The following is a 17,667-nucleotide window of genomic DNA, read 5'->3' as shown; positions in this document are numbered from 1 at the left end:
GCAGCTTTTATTTGAGTGTGCGTGCTTTTTATATCACTCACACATATACACACACAATGTGCCTGACTCAGCTTTCATATAGTAGTGGATGAATAGCCCTACACTGGTTTAATGCAGGAATAAATCCACTTTTCCATTTCAATGAACAGAGCTGCATCTTGATTATTCTGTCCTGGGCCCTGCCCAGTGAATTGCACATGTGATGTGACTGGGCAAGTGTTAAACTTTCATATTTGCATATATGGCAGTAGAAGGTCATCACCAGCCTCTGTATCTTCCATGAGCTAACCGTAGCTGCCTGTAAATATTCTTGAAAGAGCATGTACCTCTTTAAGCATGATCCTTGAAAAGGTAAGTAATGTATTAATTTTAATTTTGCTCTTTTTTTTTCTTCTTCTTTTTTTCTTTTCTTGTCTTTTCCTTGTCTTGTTCTTGCTTTGTGGTTGTTTCTGTTTAATAGCTGAACTGATTCTTTCATGCTTATATTTCCTTCTTGGTATCAGATGGGAGTCATTAAGCCCTGGATAACAGTACAGAAGAGTGTCTGGGGGCAGGCAAAAAGCATGAAAGGGGGAGAACTGGAAAGTTGAAGATGGTGTGATGATAAACATCCTGCCATTTCATATGCTAACTCTTTTGAACAGTAACTCCCCCTTTCCAGGCAGTTTGTTACTAAAACTATAGCTTTTAACCCACAGATTGGGAAAATAATTGTCTAAGACAGTGGTTCTCAACCTTTTTAGACTTAAGACACTCAGTAGATTTGAGGCACACCTCAGAAGGCCTGAGGAACCCCTCAGAAAATACTAATTCTTAGTTTTCACATTTTTGACTATGGAAAAATAAAACAGCTCTTTTGCAAAAAACTCAAAAGACTACAACAGGTCAGAATGTTTTTAACACTATGGATTCCTATTTGGAATATCTAGGTTAATCTTGTGAGTTATGTTTGCACACCTAGCAGGGCTGACATAGTGCAGGACTCTGTGGCACCCTTGAAAGGATCTCAAGGCACCCTGGTTGAGAATTGCTGCTTTAACTTCTAACTAGTGCTACTGTTGTCATTTTACCATTTTGTGCCCTAGATTGTTGAGTTATGTTTGACAAACAGGGAATGATGGGTGAGTGGACAGATATGATGAAGCTTCTATTTCCTTCCTCCTTCTCTGCTGCAATGCGGAAGCCCTGTCTGTGACTTTGTCTGTGGTTTTTGCTTTCCTTAGGGAAGGAACTGCATTAAGAAAGAAAGACCATAACATTAATATTTGTTCTGATTGCTGTTTTTTTCCCTTCAATTAAGAGCATGATCGTGCTGTATGCTTAGAGAAATATTTTTACTTTAAAAAGCAAAGATGCTAATTGAAGACAATTATTTTATTTCAATGTATACACACAAACGAATACATCTCAGATGTAACCAGGCTGTCGCAGACATGCCCAGTGTTATTGTGGATTCAGTTATTAACAGGTTTGCAATTGTTAAAAAAGAGATAAGTTATATATTATTATCTCCACAGTAACTTAGTGGCAGGACTAAACATAGCTTGCTGGATATTACAGCGTATTTCTAAGTAAGGAATAGTATTCTTCATTTGGTAATTATGAATCATAGGCAAAGAAGTATAGAAAATACTACAATGAATTACAATTTTAGTAAAATATTACCAAGGCAAACATTTGAGGCTAAGTTCTTTAACTAATCATACAGTTTCCTAATAGCACACTTTTATACATGGTGCAAAAAGTGGAATTTGTATAATATACCTTCTTAACAGCAATCTGTTGTTTCCTACAAGTTATGGTCCAGTTTCTGTATTTGCTGTAAGCAATTCTGTAGTAATATTTCTTTTTTGAATGAAAATTATTAGTTTAAGACATTTTGCATAACAGATGCAAAATCTGTAGTTACAGACATTGGTACCTAAAATGAAAATGGCACAATTTTCCGAAGTTGCTGGCACTTCCAGTTTCCAACTGACTGGAATAGGATATGTGGATGCTCAGCCCATCTATATGATGAGTTTATCTTTAGGCAATCTGCTTTGAAGCTTTTGACTAATGTTTAAAGGCTAGTTGAAATGTTTTCACTAAAAATTTTTTTGAATAAAAAAACAGCTGAGTTTCAGCTAAATAGATTTTTTCATAAATTGACTTTCCTTGGAAATGTCAGCTTTCATTGCATTAAAAAAATCAGGATTATATCAATAAGTGCAGTGTTTAATTTTATTAATTTGCTAATTTTTCAAACACAAATTGCATTTATTTCCCAATTTCAAGACTCCCATCAATTGTTGCATGTAAGTGCTTGTGTTTAGCTTTCATTGAAAATGTCAATTCTGTCCTCAATAAAGAGTTGATCCTGGAATAATGTTTAAACTGACAAAGTATTCCAGTCTGATTAAGTCTATGAATATTCATTAAATCCTCTCCATTTATTAACAGAGAGGTAGACTCCATAAAGTGAAATTTCAGAGCAGACTAATCACAAGGGAAAAAAAGAGATCTTTGTGGATTGAAAGCTTGAAAACTGAAAAGTAATTTTTTTTTTGTCACATTTCAAAATTTTCTGGGTTATATTCTTTCAAACCATCACCTTTTTTGCGGCATCTGCCAACCAGTGTGGCACACAGTGGTGATGATTTTATGATGTGGACCCCAGCCCATGATTTGTACAAAGGCGGCCAGTTCATTCCATATAATGCATTGAACAACCTTCAGGATAATGTCTTTCAGTCACTGACAAATTGGGCTGGATTAGAACACATGACTCTGAATTTGTTTTCTTTAGCAAGACAAAATTAACAGCATAGATGTAAAGATTGTACATTTAAGATTCTCATCAGTCACTCAATATGTGCTTCCTATTAGACAGTGCCTGTGCCTATTAAAATGTCTTGTACAGTTTCAAGAGAATTGTCTTTCTTCACTTCTTGTATTACATTTTGAGTCATTTCTTCAAAGAGCCTGGATATCTTTGTGAATCCTAGGTGACTCTGAAAGCTCCAAGCAGCAAATGCATAAAGCACAGGGTTAGTGCAGCTACTAATAAACACCAGTGCTCCAGAGATATATACCCCTATGTCTGTAATCTGATTGAGGGCCGAGAATATCTTCTGGTTAGAGTCTTCTATCTGCATGGAAACAATGTCTATTATGTTAAATAGATGATGTGGGAACCAGCATACAGCAAAAGCCACAACCACATTGACGATTAGTCTTTCTGTTCGCTGCTTTGATTGGTAAGACATTTGTCTCAATTTTCTCCCAACACACATGTAACAAGTGCAGATGATGGCAAAAGGGATCACAAAACCCACAAAGGTCTCTAGTAAAAGGTTCAATACCTTCTGTTGATTAGAAGAGTAGCTGCGACCAAGGCATTGAAGACCACCATTAATTTCCTGTATGTCTTGAAATGGAATAATTGAAGCTCCAAAACCAAAAGACAGGATCCAAATGAGAAAAACAACTTTGAAAATCAATGCTTTATTTTTCCATCTTTGAACTGAGAATGGATAAAACACAGCAATGAACCTCTCCAAACTCAGTGCTGTAATGACAAACACACTAGCATACATGCTGCTGTAAACCATGTAAACCAGCATTTTGCAAATGGGGACTCCAAATACCCAGGAATCAGCAAAGGAGTAAATCCAGATGGGTAAGGTAGCCAGCACCAGGAGGTCTGAAATGGCTAGATTTAGGATAAGGAGGACTGTAGAAGATCTTTGCTTCATTTTCTTACAAACAGTCCAGATGACAATGATATTGCCAGGGATCCCAATGGTGAATGACAAGCTCAGTATTAGGCAGACAACTGACTTCCCAATGTACCATGTCAGATGGCTGTTGGCTTCTTCATTTTGGCTCATTTTGCTTTAGTTACTTGTTCTCTCTGCTATGCACACTGTGCTTCTAGTTCTGTAGCCTTAAATGATGAACCTTATCAAATGCTCTGAACTGGAGGGCATAAGATTACAGATCAGAACCAATGATTAGGAGGCTAATACAGAGTGCAAGTTCACATCCTATTGCTCATTCTTGCATGTAGCTGGTCTCATTATTCTTGTTACTTAGGAAGACTGCATGCCTACAAAGCAAAATATAAAACAAAAGAAAGCATTAAGCCTGACTCTGCACTCATATTCATGCCAGTTATGTATGGGTATAATTCCATTGACTTCAGTGGATGTATTTCTGATTCAAATGAGAGCAAGAGGAGAATTGGAGCACTAGTTGTTACATTCCTGCTCTTAAGAAGCTTGCTACTTCAGTATAAGTTACAGAGTTTATAAGAAGTTCTTAACAAGATGAAGTAAAATATTGGAATGAACAAGGTAGTGTTCTGTAGGTGAAGATTATACTCAAAAGAAAAAGCAAAAAAGTAGAACATGAAATTATATATTAAATATGAAGAGGAGTCAGAATGAGAGGATTTCCAAGTTCTGTATGGAAGGCAAGAAAATGGTTTTACCATACCTTACATTGTCCTCGACAAAGAAACTGTTTTAAACAGTGCCGTCCTCCCCTCTTCTCATTAAACGCTAGTGCAACAAGCTCATCACAGTTCCAGTGACATAAGAAGCCTGCTCTGGATTTACACTGGATTTAACCACTAAGACACAGGCAGAATATTTTTTTTAAGAAGTTTTGATTCTTATAGGGGGATAATAAGGAACTAAAAAAGCAGCAACAACTAAAATAGTTAAGGTTTGGAGAACTGAAATTGGAAGGGTATTTTACAAAAAAATGTGCACACAGAAAAAGCAGTGATGTGCTCCTTTCTTTGTATCAAATTTGAAATTGAGGGCCTCCTGAGGGCAGCTCAAGGCATAGTCAAAGAACTGGTAGCCCAGGAAGCTGCCTGGGGAGAGCTGAAGGGTCCAGGAGCTCAGGGAGGAGCTGCCTGGGGGACCAGGAAGGGCTTAAGGTCCAGGAGAGACTGCAGCTGGGGACTGCCAGAGCCAGCTAGCCTGGTGATCTTGACTGGCCCAGGAGTGGGGTCAGAGCCCAGGAATGGCCAAAGGTCCAGGGGGCCACTGCTGGGACCTGCAGTCAAGGAGGCTGGAGCCTAGAAGCCAGGTCCGGTACTGTGGGTATGTGCTAAAAAGAGCCCAGCGAGAGCAAGAGGGGCAGAGGCCGATAAAGCCAAAACCTCTACATTAGAATGTGATGGTACAGTAACACCTGTGAAGCTTGGGGCATGGTGTGGGGGAAGAATGGAGCCACACAATTTACCTTTAAGCCTACAGGTGCCTGGCAGAGGTATGGACAGGGCCTGCTAACCCAGGGGGCAGGGCTGTGACTAAGGGGACTCAGGAGGGGCCTAGTGATGATTGACAGGCTCAGGCTAACTCAGAGCCCATGGGCAGCCTCCTTTGTACAATCTTTAAAAAGAACAAGTGATCCAGGGAGGGCTACAGTCAAGCCTGAGCCAGGCAAGGGCTTACAGCCACCAGGGGCTGTCACGGCTGCCCCTGTGGCCACAAGTATGTTACATGGAGTTAAAAAGCAACATACTAGTAAAAATAACAGTATAATCTCTATCACCTATTACTAATAAATACTAATAAAAATATCTGTTATACCTCTTTTATGTATTTAAAAAGTCTGGTGCTCTCATACCCCTTGTATTTTAATTTGAACCTGTATGGTATTGTGCATTATTTCATTTGTATACAACACATACATTTTATTGGAAATTTATCAAAGAAATGTTTGCTAAAAAAAATTGTTATGATGTGAAAATGATGTGAAATTCATTAATAAACATAGAGCTGCCTGAGGGATAGGGGTGGGGGAGGGCTACAAATTAATTGAAGATTATGGGACACAAGTAACCACGGAGTAAATGCTCAGAAATCAAGAATTTGCTCCTAATAACTCTGATCTGGATCTATTATGATCAATGGAGTTAATGTGTATTTACACCAGCATGAATTAAGTCAGAATCATTTGTCTTTAATGTATGCCTTGCATTGATTTGTTGTTTGGGGACTAGAGGAAGAAGGGGAGCTGGGAGAGATCTGATAGTACAACAGTGTTTCTATCATCACATGGATCTTTCTTATCACATTTGTAATTCTCAGTGTGGCAGGACACTTGGGGTGCCTGCTTCTTTAAGAGGCCAGGCAGCCTGCAAAGCTGCTGGCAGGTGCAGGCCAGGGCTAATTATGGGGTCAGCTGACCCAGGGAGCCAACAGGCGTAAGTCCAGGCCCTGAGAGAAGCTGGCAGTAACATCTCAGAGTACCTATAGACATGCAGGGAGGCTGCTCTGATGTGCTGTTATTACAGCACACTGAAGCAGACATTGATTAATTGAGTCTGCTGGAGCATGGTAATTACCATGCTCCAGTAGACTCCAGGCATTGCATATATCAGCATCTCTGTACTAAAAATGGCAGTGGGGGTCTTGAACTAAAGCTCATTTAGTTAAATCATCCCCACTGCCATTTTACAGCGTGGGGACACTGATACACATGATACTCTAAGAGCTTTAATTAGAGCAGTACAGAGAACATTTATATACTCCTGGAGCATGTGTATAAATGCCCTTGGAGCCTGCTGAAAGAATACCTCCACAGCAGGATGGCTACAGCTCCAGAAGGTCAGCATGGAGAGAGCACTGAAAGCAGTCTGGAGGTTTGGGGAAGAACTAAGGGGAGGAGGAGGTGCCTAAGGACCCAGAGAGGGTCCAGAACCTAATGAGGGGCTGAGGATGTGGGACCAGAAAATGTCCAGGAACCCTAGAAGAGGCTTAAGTGAAAGAAAACACAAGGATGACATCTGCAAGGCATGGGGCACGGTGTAGTGGAGCAACGGAGTCATGCAATTAGCTCATAAGATGGAGACCACATGCATCTGTTGGTCATTTAGACGAACAATTTAGGAAACCCTGGGGCAGCCTTCCTGTAGCGGGGGCCCAGCCAAGCCCCATACTCACCAGGACAGTGGCTGCTGGTATACCCCACAGGCAGCAGATCCTGATCAGGCTCGTGGGGAAATGGTGAACCCATGCACCTAGGACATACTCTGTTGCACTGCCAAACAGCCAGACAGCATGCAGAGGGTATTCCCCAGGCCCCATGCCCAGAACAGAGTGGGGGTCAGAACCCCAGCTCCATGCAGGCTTACACTGCAGTGCAGAGAGGGAGCAGGCAGCTGGTACATTGAGCACAACCTGGGCAACCTGGGGCCTGGAGGCAGCAGCTACAGGAATGATGAGATCAGGAGATCCTAATGTGTCAAAAGCAGTCAGGCACATGGAGGCAAATGAAGGGCTGGGATGGCTCCTACCAACCTAGAAACCCCTATGTAAGCATGCACCGACCCCAGGATGGGGGGAACAAACAGACAGATGAGGACTCTCATCGCATTTCCCCATGGGGGCAAGGAGCCGGAAACTCAAGACTCAAAGCATCTGAGTTAACCAAACCAATGCTGGATTTCCACGCTGCCAGAGAAGCCAGGTACCCTTAGGAGCTAAGCTGAATTCGTGACATCCCTGGCCCTGCATTACTTCAGGGACCTGCCTAGGTTAAGCAGGCCCACACAGACTAAGCAAGTACAGGGCAACTACTGTGGGACTGGGACTGCCTGAGGAAAGGTGACCAAACTGCCTGGAGGGCCAGAGAAGAGCCTAGAGCATAGTCATTTAAATTGTTACTAGTTTTTTTTGCTTCCTTATGTTGGCCTTACCCAGCTGACCCTGAACTTGCAATAGAATCCAGTCAGCAATCAGATCACACTGACTCTGGTCAACCTGAATGCGTCTTTGTCTGAGCTGCAAGGTGGTTGGTCAGGATGGCCAACTGTGTGTGTCCAACACCAACTGGAACCCTGAGTGGAAAGGGGTGGGGTATAGGGGAGGAGGAGCCCCACAGAAGACTACATCAGTGACCCATGCCACCTTCAGCTGGCTCTCTTTAAGGAGTACCTCCTTATACCTCTTCTCAACTACATCAAGTCATGATGGGCAAGATTTGAAAGAGTGTGAGACACCTGTTGAATGTAAAGTGCATAGGCCCATCCTGGTACAGACACTCAGCTTGAGTCCCTCTACACTCCCTTGTTAAAATAACAAAAATCAAGGGGTGGTAGGCAAATAGAAGGTGTGATTGCCCACAAAATGAGGGATGTAGGGATTCCAGGGGCTTCATAGCCCCCCCTGGAGAGGGACCCTCCCACATTCAGATCAATTGAGTGAGAAAACCACTCAAGCTAAGGGTGCCTCTTTCTTTCATGAAAAACAGTGCTTGTTGGATGGAATTCACCCTGTGCTAAGGAGTGTAAAGGCCAAGAGCTGTGCCTCTGCCCTCAGGTAGTGTAAGAGTGAGTTGTAGCCTTGATGGTCCAGAAATTATGCAAGAGGCAAGGATTTCTCAGGGTGGTAACTTTTATTGGATCAACTATATAGTTGGGATAAAGTTAGATAAGCTTTTAAATGCAAGACATTCTTCTTGTGTACCTGGGTTAAAGCTAGATAAGCTTCACCTGGCCTCATCAGTATCAGGTTTTCTCTTCATTGGGATATACCTCTCTCTGGTATTCTTGAACTTGCATCAACTCTGTGGTCATCAGTCTAACTGACAATGTGCAAAATCTGGAAATGCAAATAATATTGAGCACTTCACAAAAATATTCAGTATATAAGTACCTTGATTTTTGCTGCAAAAAGAAACTCACAAACACATTACTTCACAAATCTGTTGGACAAGAGACAGAGTGTGAAAGCCATGAGAAAGCTACCCTTCCTTGGAGTAGCAGATGAGAATTTTAAAAGGGATGGATTGCCTCTTTAACTTGTATCCTTTGTGTTCAGAGAAATGGTGTCTTTGATCCACTAGATCAGGGCTGACCAACTAGCAGCCAACCAAGGGGTTAAACTACAATCCCTGGGCTTCCACATGGCTGCTGCTCCCCTCAGTTTCTGCTGCAGCAACATCTAGGTCTCCAGGTCCCACATCTCTCCCTGCAGCTTTTGCTGGCTGCCCTTCCCAAAGGGTGGGGCAGCACAGCACATGGCAGCAGGGGAGCCAGTAGATGGGGAGAAAAGGCAGAGGCAGACAGTGCATGCAGTGCAACATTGGTGTTGGGAACCACCTGTACACGTGGTGCATTAGGTAGTGGGAGCTGCCCAAGGGCCCATAGTTTATGGTAGTGCAGCCGCTGGGGTGTGTAATTCCTCCTGGTACCCCTGGTTACTTAGAATTCGGACAGCCCTGCACTAGGCCTTTTTAATGTTAAGCAATCATCCAAAAGCAATCTGAAAATGTTCTCTCTCAGCTGAGATGCCTGCCTCTGGGCCTTCTCTAACTTCTCTACATCCTTCTTAAAACGTGGAGGCTAGGGCTGCACACACTACTCTAAATGAGGCCAAGCCAAGTAGAGTGGCCCTATCACTTCTCTTGTCTTACACCTAATACTTCTGTTGATGCAGCGGAAGGCCAGGGATAATGGGGATTTAGCCCCCGCAAACACGGGGCAGTGGATAGGGCCATAGGGCAGCCTGGATGTAGGCTTTGGGTGGCTACAGCAGGGGTGGGGAGGAATGAGCTCGCAGCTAGAATTGCAGCCCTGCATGTGGATTACTGCAGTGCTGACTGGCAGGCAAGTGTCAATCTACTCTGTGAAGAGGAAGAGGTTTGGGTGGGGCGGCAGATTGAGGTCCCCACATTGAGGGAGGGAGTGGGGCAGGGGCAGGGACTGGGGTGAATGGGCCCCAGCCGGGCTGGGTCATGGGACACAGAGCCTGGGTGGCTTGTCCAGAGGTATGTGTGGTGGGGGGGTCTTGCTGTATGCACCCCAGGGGAGGCCTGGGGTGGCATGCTTCCTCCTCCCCCCCCCCCAATCTGTGTGTGGGGTGGAGGTTCTGGTGGTTTGGATCTAGAGTTGCATTTAAAGGACTTCTCCAGCACCCAAACCTTGCTGCACAGCACACTGGACTTCAGTCTCTGAACAGCTCCTGTCCCAGCAACATCTCTGGCTTCCCTGGTTCATGACCCTGTCTTTGGCTTCCACCTGGATTTTGGCTTTTGGATTCTTCGCTGACTCTTGGACTTCACCCTGTGAATTATCCTTCAGACTTGGTAACTAGGTTTCTGATTCTGTTCCTGACCCTGGCTTGGCATTTTGGCTCCTAATTTGTGGCTTCTGACCACTGACCCTGCAACCACCAGCTCCATACCTGGCTCTCCCTACTAGGATGCCCAGCCTGCTGGATTGTGACACAAGTCTTCCATTCTATATTTCTGCTTTTGATTGTTCTTCTTCAGATGTATTATCTTGCATTTGTCTGAACTGAACTTCATCCTGTTGGAAAGCTAGCCAAGCTTTCCAAGCTGCCAAGACCCTTCTGAATGTTACTCCTATCCTCCAATGGGTTTGTGGTCCTTTCCAGTTTCATGTCCTCTACAAATTTAGTTAGGAAGCTCTCTCTTCTGACATTTTGATAATTAATAAGCACATTAAATAGCACCAGCCCGGGACAAACTGCTGTAGAACCCCACTTGAAACCTGATATTCTGACATGGATCTATTTATGATTACCCTTTGCTTGCAGTTATTAAGGCAATTTTATATACACTTTTTAGTAATTTTATTTCTAAAAAGTTCTCCTGTCTTATTTCTCCTGTCTTATGAGAAGGTCATGTGGAACTTTACCAGAACTCATACTAAAGTCCAAATATGCTACATCTATTTAATTCCCTTCATCTACCTAATTAGTAGGGTTGTGCGAAATTTCACCGAGTGTTTCATTTCGAAGCTGCTTCAATGCATTTTGCACTTGAAACAGCGAAATTGAAATGAAACAAAAAGCATCAAAACAGCTTCGAAATGAAAGGAGGGCACTCAAAACATTTAAAAAATTTTGAAACATTTCGAAGCAGCCCAGTGGTGGGAGGCAGTGGAGAGTCAGGGTTGTGCTCTGAGTAGCTTCACAGCCCCATGTAGCTCAGCCCAGTGGGGAGCGCAGCTCTGGCTCTCCCTGCCTCCCATTGCTGGGCTGTGCTCCATGGGGCTGGTGGAGTCAATTGGAGCGCAACCCTGGTTTTGCCCACTTCCTACCACTGGGCTGTGTGTTGATTGGCTCCACCATCCCCATAGACCTCAACCCGGTGGCAAGAGGTGGAGTGCAACCCCAGCTCTCCCCACCTCCCACTACTGGGCTGCTCTCTGATCACTCCCAAGTGGTAGCCTCCTGTCATCTGGCACAGATCTGGGGGCCAACACCTTCAGGAGGAGTCCAGCACAGGCCTGCAGCCTTCCTGGGGGTGCGGCCCCCTGAACCAGATGACAGGAGGCTGCCGCTGCTGCCTGGGGCCAGCAGCATTATCAGTCTTCCCCAGCTTTGGGTGCAGGCTGCACCCAACGCCAGTCCCAGGTGTGGCAGCCTGCTGTCATCTGGCACAGATCCAGGGGCCTGCACCCCAGGAGGAGTCTGGCATAGCCCTGCAGCCCTCCTGAGAGTGTGAACCCCTGGATCTGCATGCCGGATGACAGGAGGCTGCCAGCAAGTGTCATGAATATTGCTGTCAAGACTTTGAGGTGCAGTTTCGGAGAAACCTCTGTACCTATCTCCTTGAAACTTGGCAGACTTTATACCCTCAAAGATGGGGCTACCATCTTTGCAATTTGCAATTTGAAACAGTGAAATGGATGTTGAAATGAATGGGTGGCCTGGCGGGGAGCCAGAAGCCTATGGTGGGAGAGGGGTTTGGTGGCTCCCTCACCTGCCCCTCCTGTGCCCAACTTCGGGCTCTGGGGGAGCAGGTGGGGAAGCTCCAGGCTGAGGTGAGCAGGCTATGGGGTTCAGGGCTGCAGAGGATGAGATTGATACCTATTTCTGTTCACTGCAGGACCAGTTGTCCTGTGTACAGACCCCTCCAGGAGAGATGCACAACAGAGGAATGCCAGAAGGTGCCCACCAGACCCAGGGCTGCTCAGGCTAGCATAGTGGAGGCTCCCCAGGTACAACTTGTGAACAGATATGAGGTCCTGGCAGCCTTGGAGGAGAAGGATGAAGAGGATGTCTCTATGGGGGACGATGCCAATCCACACATGACACAGACGGCACAGAGATGGAGCACCAGGAGGAAGAAACAGCGAGTCCTTGTCATCGGAGATTCCATCCTGAGGGGAATGGAAGTTCTCATCTGCCAACCCGACCCCATGGCATGGGAGGTCTGCTACCTGCCTGGGGCTTGGATTCAGGATGTCACAGAGAGGATCCCAGCCTTCATTTGACCCTCGGACCAATACCCCATGGTCCTAATCCATGTGGGAACAAATGACATGGCCAGGGGTAACCCAGACCGCATCATGAAGGACTACGAGGCCTTGTGGGCCAAGCTCAAGGAGGCGGGGCATAGGTGGTATTCTCTATTCTCCTGGTAAGTAGATGCGGACAGCGTCACAAGGCTTGCATAAATGAGGTCAACTGGAAGCTTTGGAGTTGGTGCCACCAGGAAGGCCTCAGGTTCCTGGACAACAACCTGCATTTTCGCTCAGGGGGCATGCTTGGGTGGGATGGGCTTCACCTCTCCCCTAAAGGCAAGTGTGTCTTCTCTTTCAAGTTGGCTGATCTTGTATGGTGTGCTTTAAACTAGCTTCACTGGGCGATTGGGGCCACAGGAGGACGCGAGGACACCTCCCAGCCAAGTCAGGTGATGAGCACAAGTGGTACCCAGGAAAGTGACAAGGGTCCAGATAGTCCTAGGAATCAGGGGTGGTGGTGCATGCACTGACAGGAGGCCTTAAATGCCTCTACACTAATGCTCAAAGTATGGGGAATAAGCAGGAGGAACTTGCCCTCCAGATAGCTAGTACAAGCCCAGACATAGTAGAGCTCACTAAAACCTGGTGGGATTCAACCCATGATTGGGCGGTAAACATTAGGGGCTACAGACTATACAGGCGGGACAGAACGGGGAGGAAAGGTGGGGGTGGCACTGTATGTCAAAAAGCAATACACATCCTCAACTAACAGGATGGGGACAGATGAGGGGCAGGCTGAAGTACTCTGGGTCAGAATACAAGGGGGTTGCAGGGAAAGGGACTTAACGATGGGGGTCTACTACAGACCAGCCAACCAGGGGGAAGAGCTGGACCGGGAATTCTCAGGTCAGCTTGTGGAGGCAGTTAGGTCAAGTGATGTGGTCATCATGGGTGATCTAAATTACCTGGACATTTGCTGGGAGGAGCAGTCAGCTAGGTCTGACCACTCATGTAGGTTCCTTGCAGGGATACAAGACCTCCACCTTACCCAGGAGGTGCACAGTCCCACCAGGGAGAATGCCCTACTGGACATGGTCCTGGCCACAGGCAACAACTTGGTGAGGGGATTCCAGGTCCTTTACCACCTGGGTGATAGTGATTATCGCCTACTGGAATTTACCATCCAGCACAGGGTGTCAAGGGTCTGCAGCAAGGCAGTAGGGCCAACTTAAATGAGTTAAGGAGATTGGTAGGAGAGGCATTGAGGTCCCAGAGGTCCCAGAGAACAGGGGAACTAGGTGTCCAAGATGAGTGGTCATTCTTTAAGGAGACGATCCTCCGAGCCCAAGGGGTGACAGTCCCAACACGAGTCAAAGGGGGCAAGAGGGCTCAAAAGCCCCCTTGGCTCACCAAAGGCATTCAGGAATGTCTGAAAGCCAAAAAGGAGGCATACATCCAGTGGAAGGTGGGGGGGGGCGGCTATCACCAAAGGGGATGATACCTCATAGCAAGAGGCTGTAGGGAGACTGTTAGGAAGGGTAAAGCAGAGACGGAACTAGGGCTAGCAACAAGGATCAAAGACAACAAAAAGTCCTTTTTTAAATACATAGGGAGTAAAAAGAAGGAACCAGGCAACATGGGGCCCCTGCAGGATACGCTTGGCAATCTGGTGGTTGCACCAGATGAAAAAGCAGACCTTTTTAACAAATTCTTTGCCTCCATTTTTCTGAGCAGGGACCAAGACTTCTCCCCCACTGGGATTCAGGTCAGGCTCAGGAGTGACTCTGCCAGGCCCAGGGTAAGGGAGGACCAAGTTAGGGAACTTCTGGAAGGGCTGGACATGTTCAAATCATCAGGTCCAGACGTTCTCCACCCTAGGGTGCTGAGGGACTTGGCAGGGGTCATTGCAGGGCCCCTGGCACAGCTTTACAAGCACTTGTGGTACTCTGGCCAGGTGCCAGAAGACTGGAAGAAGGCCAATGTGGTCCCTATTTTCAAAAAAGGGAGGCGAGAGGACCCAGGAAACTATAGGCCCATTAGCCTTACCTCGGTCCTGGGGGAGCTCTTTGAAAAAATTATCCAGGAGCATATCTGGGAGGGACCAGCAGAGGGGAGGATGCTCAAGGGCAAACAGCATGGGTTCATTAAGGGCACGTCCTGTCAGACCAACCTGGTTGCCTTCTACAGTCAGGTCACAAAATCATTAGATGCAGTTGTCGCGGTGGATGTAATTTTTCTGGGCTTTAGGAAGGCCTTTGACACTGTTGCCCACCCCATTCTCATTAAAAAGCTAGGTGACTGTGGCATTGATGCCTACACAGTCAGATGGGTTGCAAATTGGCTAGGGGGCTGCACCCAGAGAGTGGTGGTGGATGGGTCATATTCGACTTGGAGGGAGGTGGGCAGTGGAGTCCCCCAGGGCTCAGTCTTCAGGCCCGTACTTTTCAATTTCTTTATCAGCGACTTGGACAAGGGGGTGAAACGCACCCTGTTCAAATTTGCTGATGCCACTAAGATATGGGGCAAGATGGGCACACTAGAAGGGAGGGACAGGATACAATTGGACCTGGACAGGTTACAGGGGTGGGCAAATGTAAATAGGATGGGACTCAATACTGACAAGTGCAGAGTACTGCACTTGGGCAGTAAGAACCAGCAGCATATCTACAGGCTGGGGAAGTTCCTTCTTGAAAGCACAGTGGCAGAAAGAGATCTTGGAGTCATTATTGATTCTAAAATGAACATGGGCTGCCAATGTGAGGATGCGGTCAGCAAGGCTAACTGCACCTTGTCATGTATCCACAGATGCATCATGAGCAGGTCCAAGGAGGTGATCCACCCACTCTATGCAACACTGGTCAGGCCACAGTTGGCGTACTGTGTCCAGTTCTGGGCGCCACACTTCAGGAGGGATGAGGCCAGGATCGAGAGGGTCCAGAGGAGGGCCACTCACATGAGCAGGGCAGGCCCTATGAGGAGAGGCTAAGGGACCTGGACCTGTTCAGCCTGCACAAGAGAAGGCTGAGAGAGGACCTTGTGGCTGACTATAAACTTACCGGGGGGACCAGAGGGGATTGGGTGAGACCCTGTTCCCCTGAGCGTCTCCCGGAGTAACAAGGAGTAATGGCCACAAGTTGATTGAGAGTAGGTTTGGGCTAGACATCAGGAGGCACTACTTCACAGTCAGGGCGGCCAGGATCTGGAACCAGCTTCCAAGGGAAGTAGTGCTGGCTCCTACCTTAGGGGTCTTTAAAAGGAGGCTCAATAAATACCTGACTGGGGTCATATGAGCTTAACTTAGTGGCGGTCATATAAGCCCAGTATTCATTCCTGCCCAGTGCAGGGGGTCGGACTTGATGATCTGTTCAGGTCCCCTCTGACCCTTACATCTATGCATCTATGAATCTATGAAATGATGGTGTTTTGCAGAGCCCTACTAGCTAGTTTTGTGTCAGAGACAGACAGTTCTTTTGGCATGACTTAGTGTTAACAAATCCATGCCAACTGCTCATGATTAACTTTTTCTCCTCCAGATATTTACAAATTAACCTCTTTATGATGTGCTCCAGTAATTCACTGGGTATTGAATTTGGGCTGATCAGTGGACCCCCAGCCATTTCCTATAACTTATTTATTTTGTGATGACTGAAGTAAAGTAGCTGTCGAGCAGATCTCTGCCTTATATGCATCTTTCATTAATCACCCACCCAGACTACTTACCAGTGGACCCATAGCTAGTTTGGCCTTTCTTTTATGGTCCATATACTTATAGAATCTCTTATTTTTGTCCCTTACCCTTGTTGCCTGGTATACCTAAATTTTTACCTTTGTTTCTCTGATTTTTGTCCCTGCAAGTTCTTGGTAATTCTTGGTAGGTTTCCTAAGTGACTTGTCTGTCCTTCCACCACCTGTATATTTTCCTCTGAAGTTTGAAGCATTCAAGAACCAACTTATGCAGCCACATTGGTCTCCTGCCATTCTTCTTATGTTTCCATTATGTCAGAATAGTTTTTTGTTGAGCTTCCAACACAATGCCCTTTAGAAACTACCAGCCCTCCTAGACACCTATATCTTTCAGTCTATCCCCCTGGCAAAGGGACCTTGCCTACTATTTCCTTAAATCAGTTTAAATCCACCCCTTTGAAATCCAGTATCACAGTTCTGCTAACTTCATGTTTTCCATTTCTTAGATATAGAAGTTCTAACATTTCATGGTCACTTTCCCATCACCTTCACATCCTCAACCAATTCTTCCCTCTTGGTAAGAACAAAATCCAAGATCTAATCATATCCAGAAAGTTGCCCTCCACATATTAAGAACTTGCTTGATATTTCACTCTTCGTTGTATACTTTGCTGTGTTGTCTTTGTTGTATAATCTGCTATATACATTAGATATTACAGGCATACGCTATCCTATAAAGCAGTGGTTCTCAACCTTTTTTGCACCCAGACCCACCTATAAACATTGATGGCCAGTGTCCCTGACTTCCGACCCACTGCCCCCACCCCCAGGCCCCACCCTCCCACTGTTTGTGGCAGGGGGTGGGTGTGTGGGGTGGGGGGAGGATGTGTGGGGCATGGGGGGGGGGGGGGGGGCGGCCCAAGCAGACCTTTGTAAGCTGGAACTCTGACAGCCTGCAAGGGAAAAGCCACGCTTTCCCATATTTTTCTCTTGTACAGGAGAATCCATTTTTTGAGTTTGATGATCCATTTTTAAAACTTGTTTGCAACCCTTTCATATATTCTTGTGACCCACTTTTGGGTCATGACCCACAGATTGAGAAATGCTGCTATAAAGCAGCATATAAAATGCTATAAATGCTGCTATTAAAGCATCATGAAGATCTGCCTGACTTATCCATGAAGTTACCCATTTTCAACACTTGGGGGAACTGGTGAACCAGCCACTTTTAAGTAGCAGCGTCCTTCAGTTCCTAGAAGAAACTGTGGCAAGTGCTACTGACATCCCCCCTCCCCCCCCAAGACTACAGAAAGGATGTGGACAAGTTGGAGACAGTCCATCAGAGGGCAACAAAAATGGTTAGGGGACTAGAGCACATGATTTATGAGGAGAGGCTGAAGGAACTGGGCTTATTTAGTCTGCAGAAGAGAAGACTGAGGGGGGATTTGATAGCAGCCTTTAACTACCTGAAGGGTGGTTACAAAGAGGATGGAGCTAGATTGTATTCAGTGGTGACAGATGACAGAACAAGGAGCAATGGTCTCAATTGCAGCAAGGGAAAAACTCTTGCTGCAATTGAGACTTGGATATTAGGAAAAACTCTCTCACTAGGAGGTTAGTAAAGCACTGGAACAGCTTACTCAGAGAGGCTGTGGTCTTTCCACTCTTAGAGGCTTTTAAGACCCTGCTCTACAAAGCCTTGGTTGGGATGATCTAGTTGGGGGTGGTCCTGCTTTGATCAGGGAGTTGGGCTAGATGACCTGATG

General features: G+C 45.9%; 1 protein-coding gene across 1 annotated transcript; it reads right to left on the bottom strand.

The window, feature by feature from the left end:
- Positions 1-1,356: 1,356 nt before the first annotated feature.
- LOC109285670 (leukotriene B4 receptor 1-like) lies at positions 1,357-4,614 on the bottom strand. Its single transcript, XM_019497442.2, has 2 exons — positions 4,480-4,614; positions 1,357-4,090 (listed from the first exon to the last, which is right to left on the bottom strand). The coding sequence occupies exon 2, from the start codon at positions 3,870-3,872 to the stop codon at positions 2,865-2,867; it is 1,008 nt and encodes a 335-aa protein (XP_019352987.1). The 5' UTR covers positions 3,873-4,090; positions 4,480-4,614; the 3' UTR covers positions 1,357-2,864.
- Between the last annotated feature and the right edge of the window lie 13,053 nt (positions 4,615-17,667).

This window comes from Alligator mississippiensis, chromosome 10 (genome assembly GCF_030867095.1).
Source record: "Alligator mississippiensis isolate rAllMis1 chromosome 10, rAllMis1, whole genome shotgun sequence".
Lineage (NCBI taxonomy): Eukaryota > Metazoa > Chordata > Crocodylia > Alligatoridae > Alligator > Alligator mississippiensis.
This window is presented reverse-complemented; position numbering and strand designations above follow the sequence as displayed.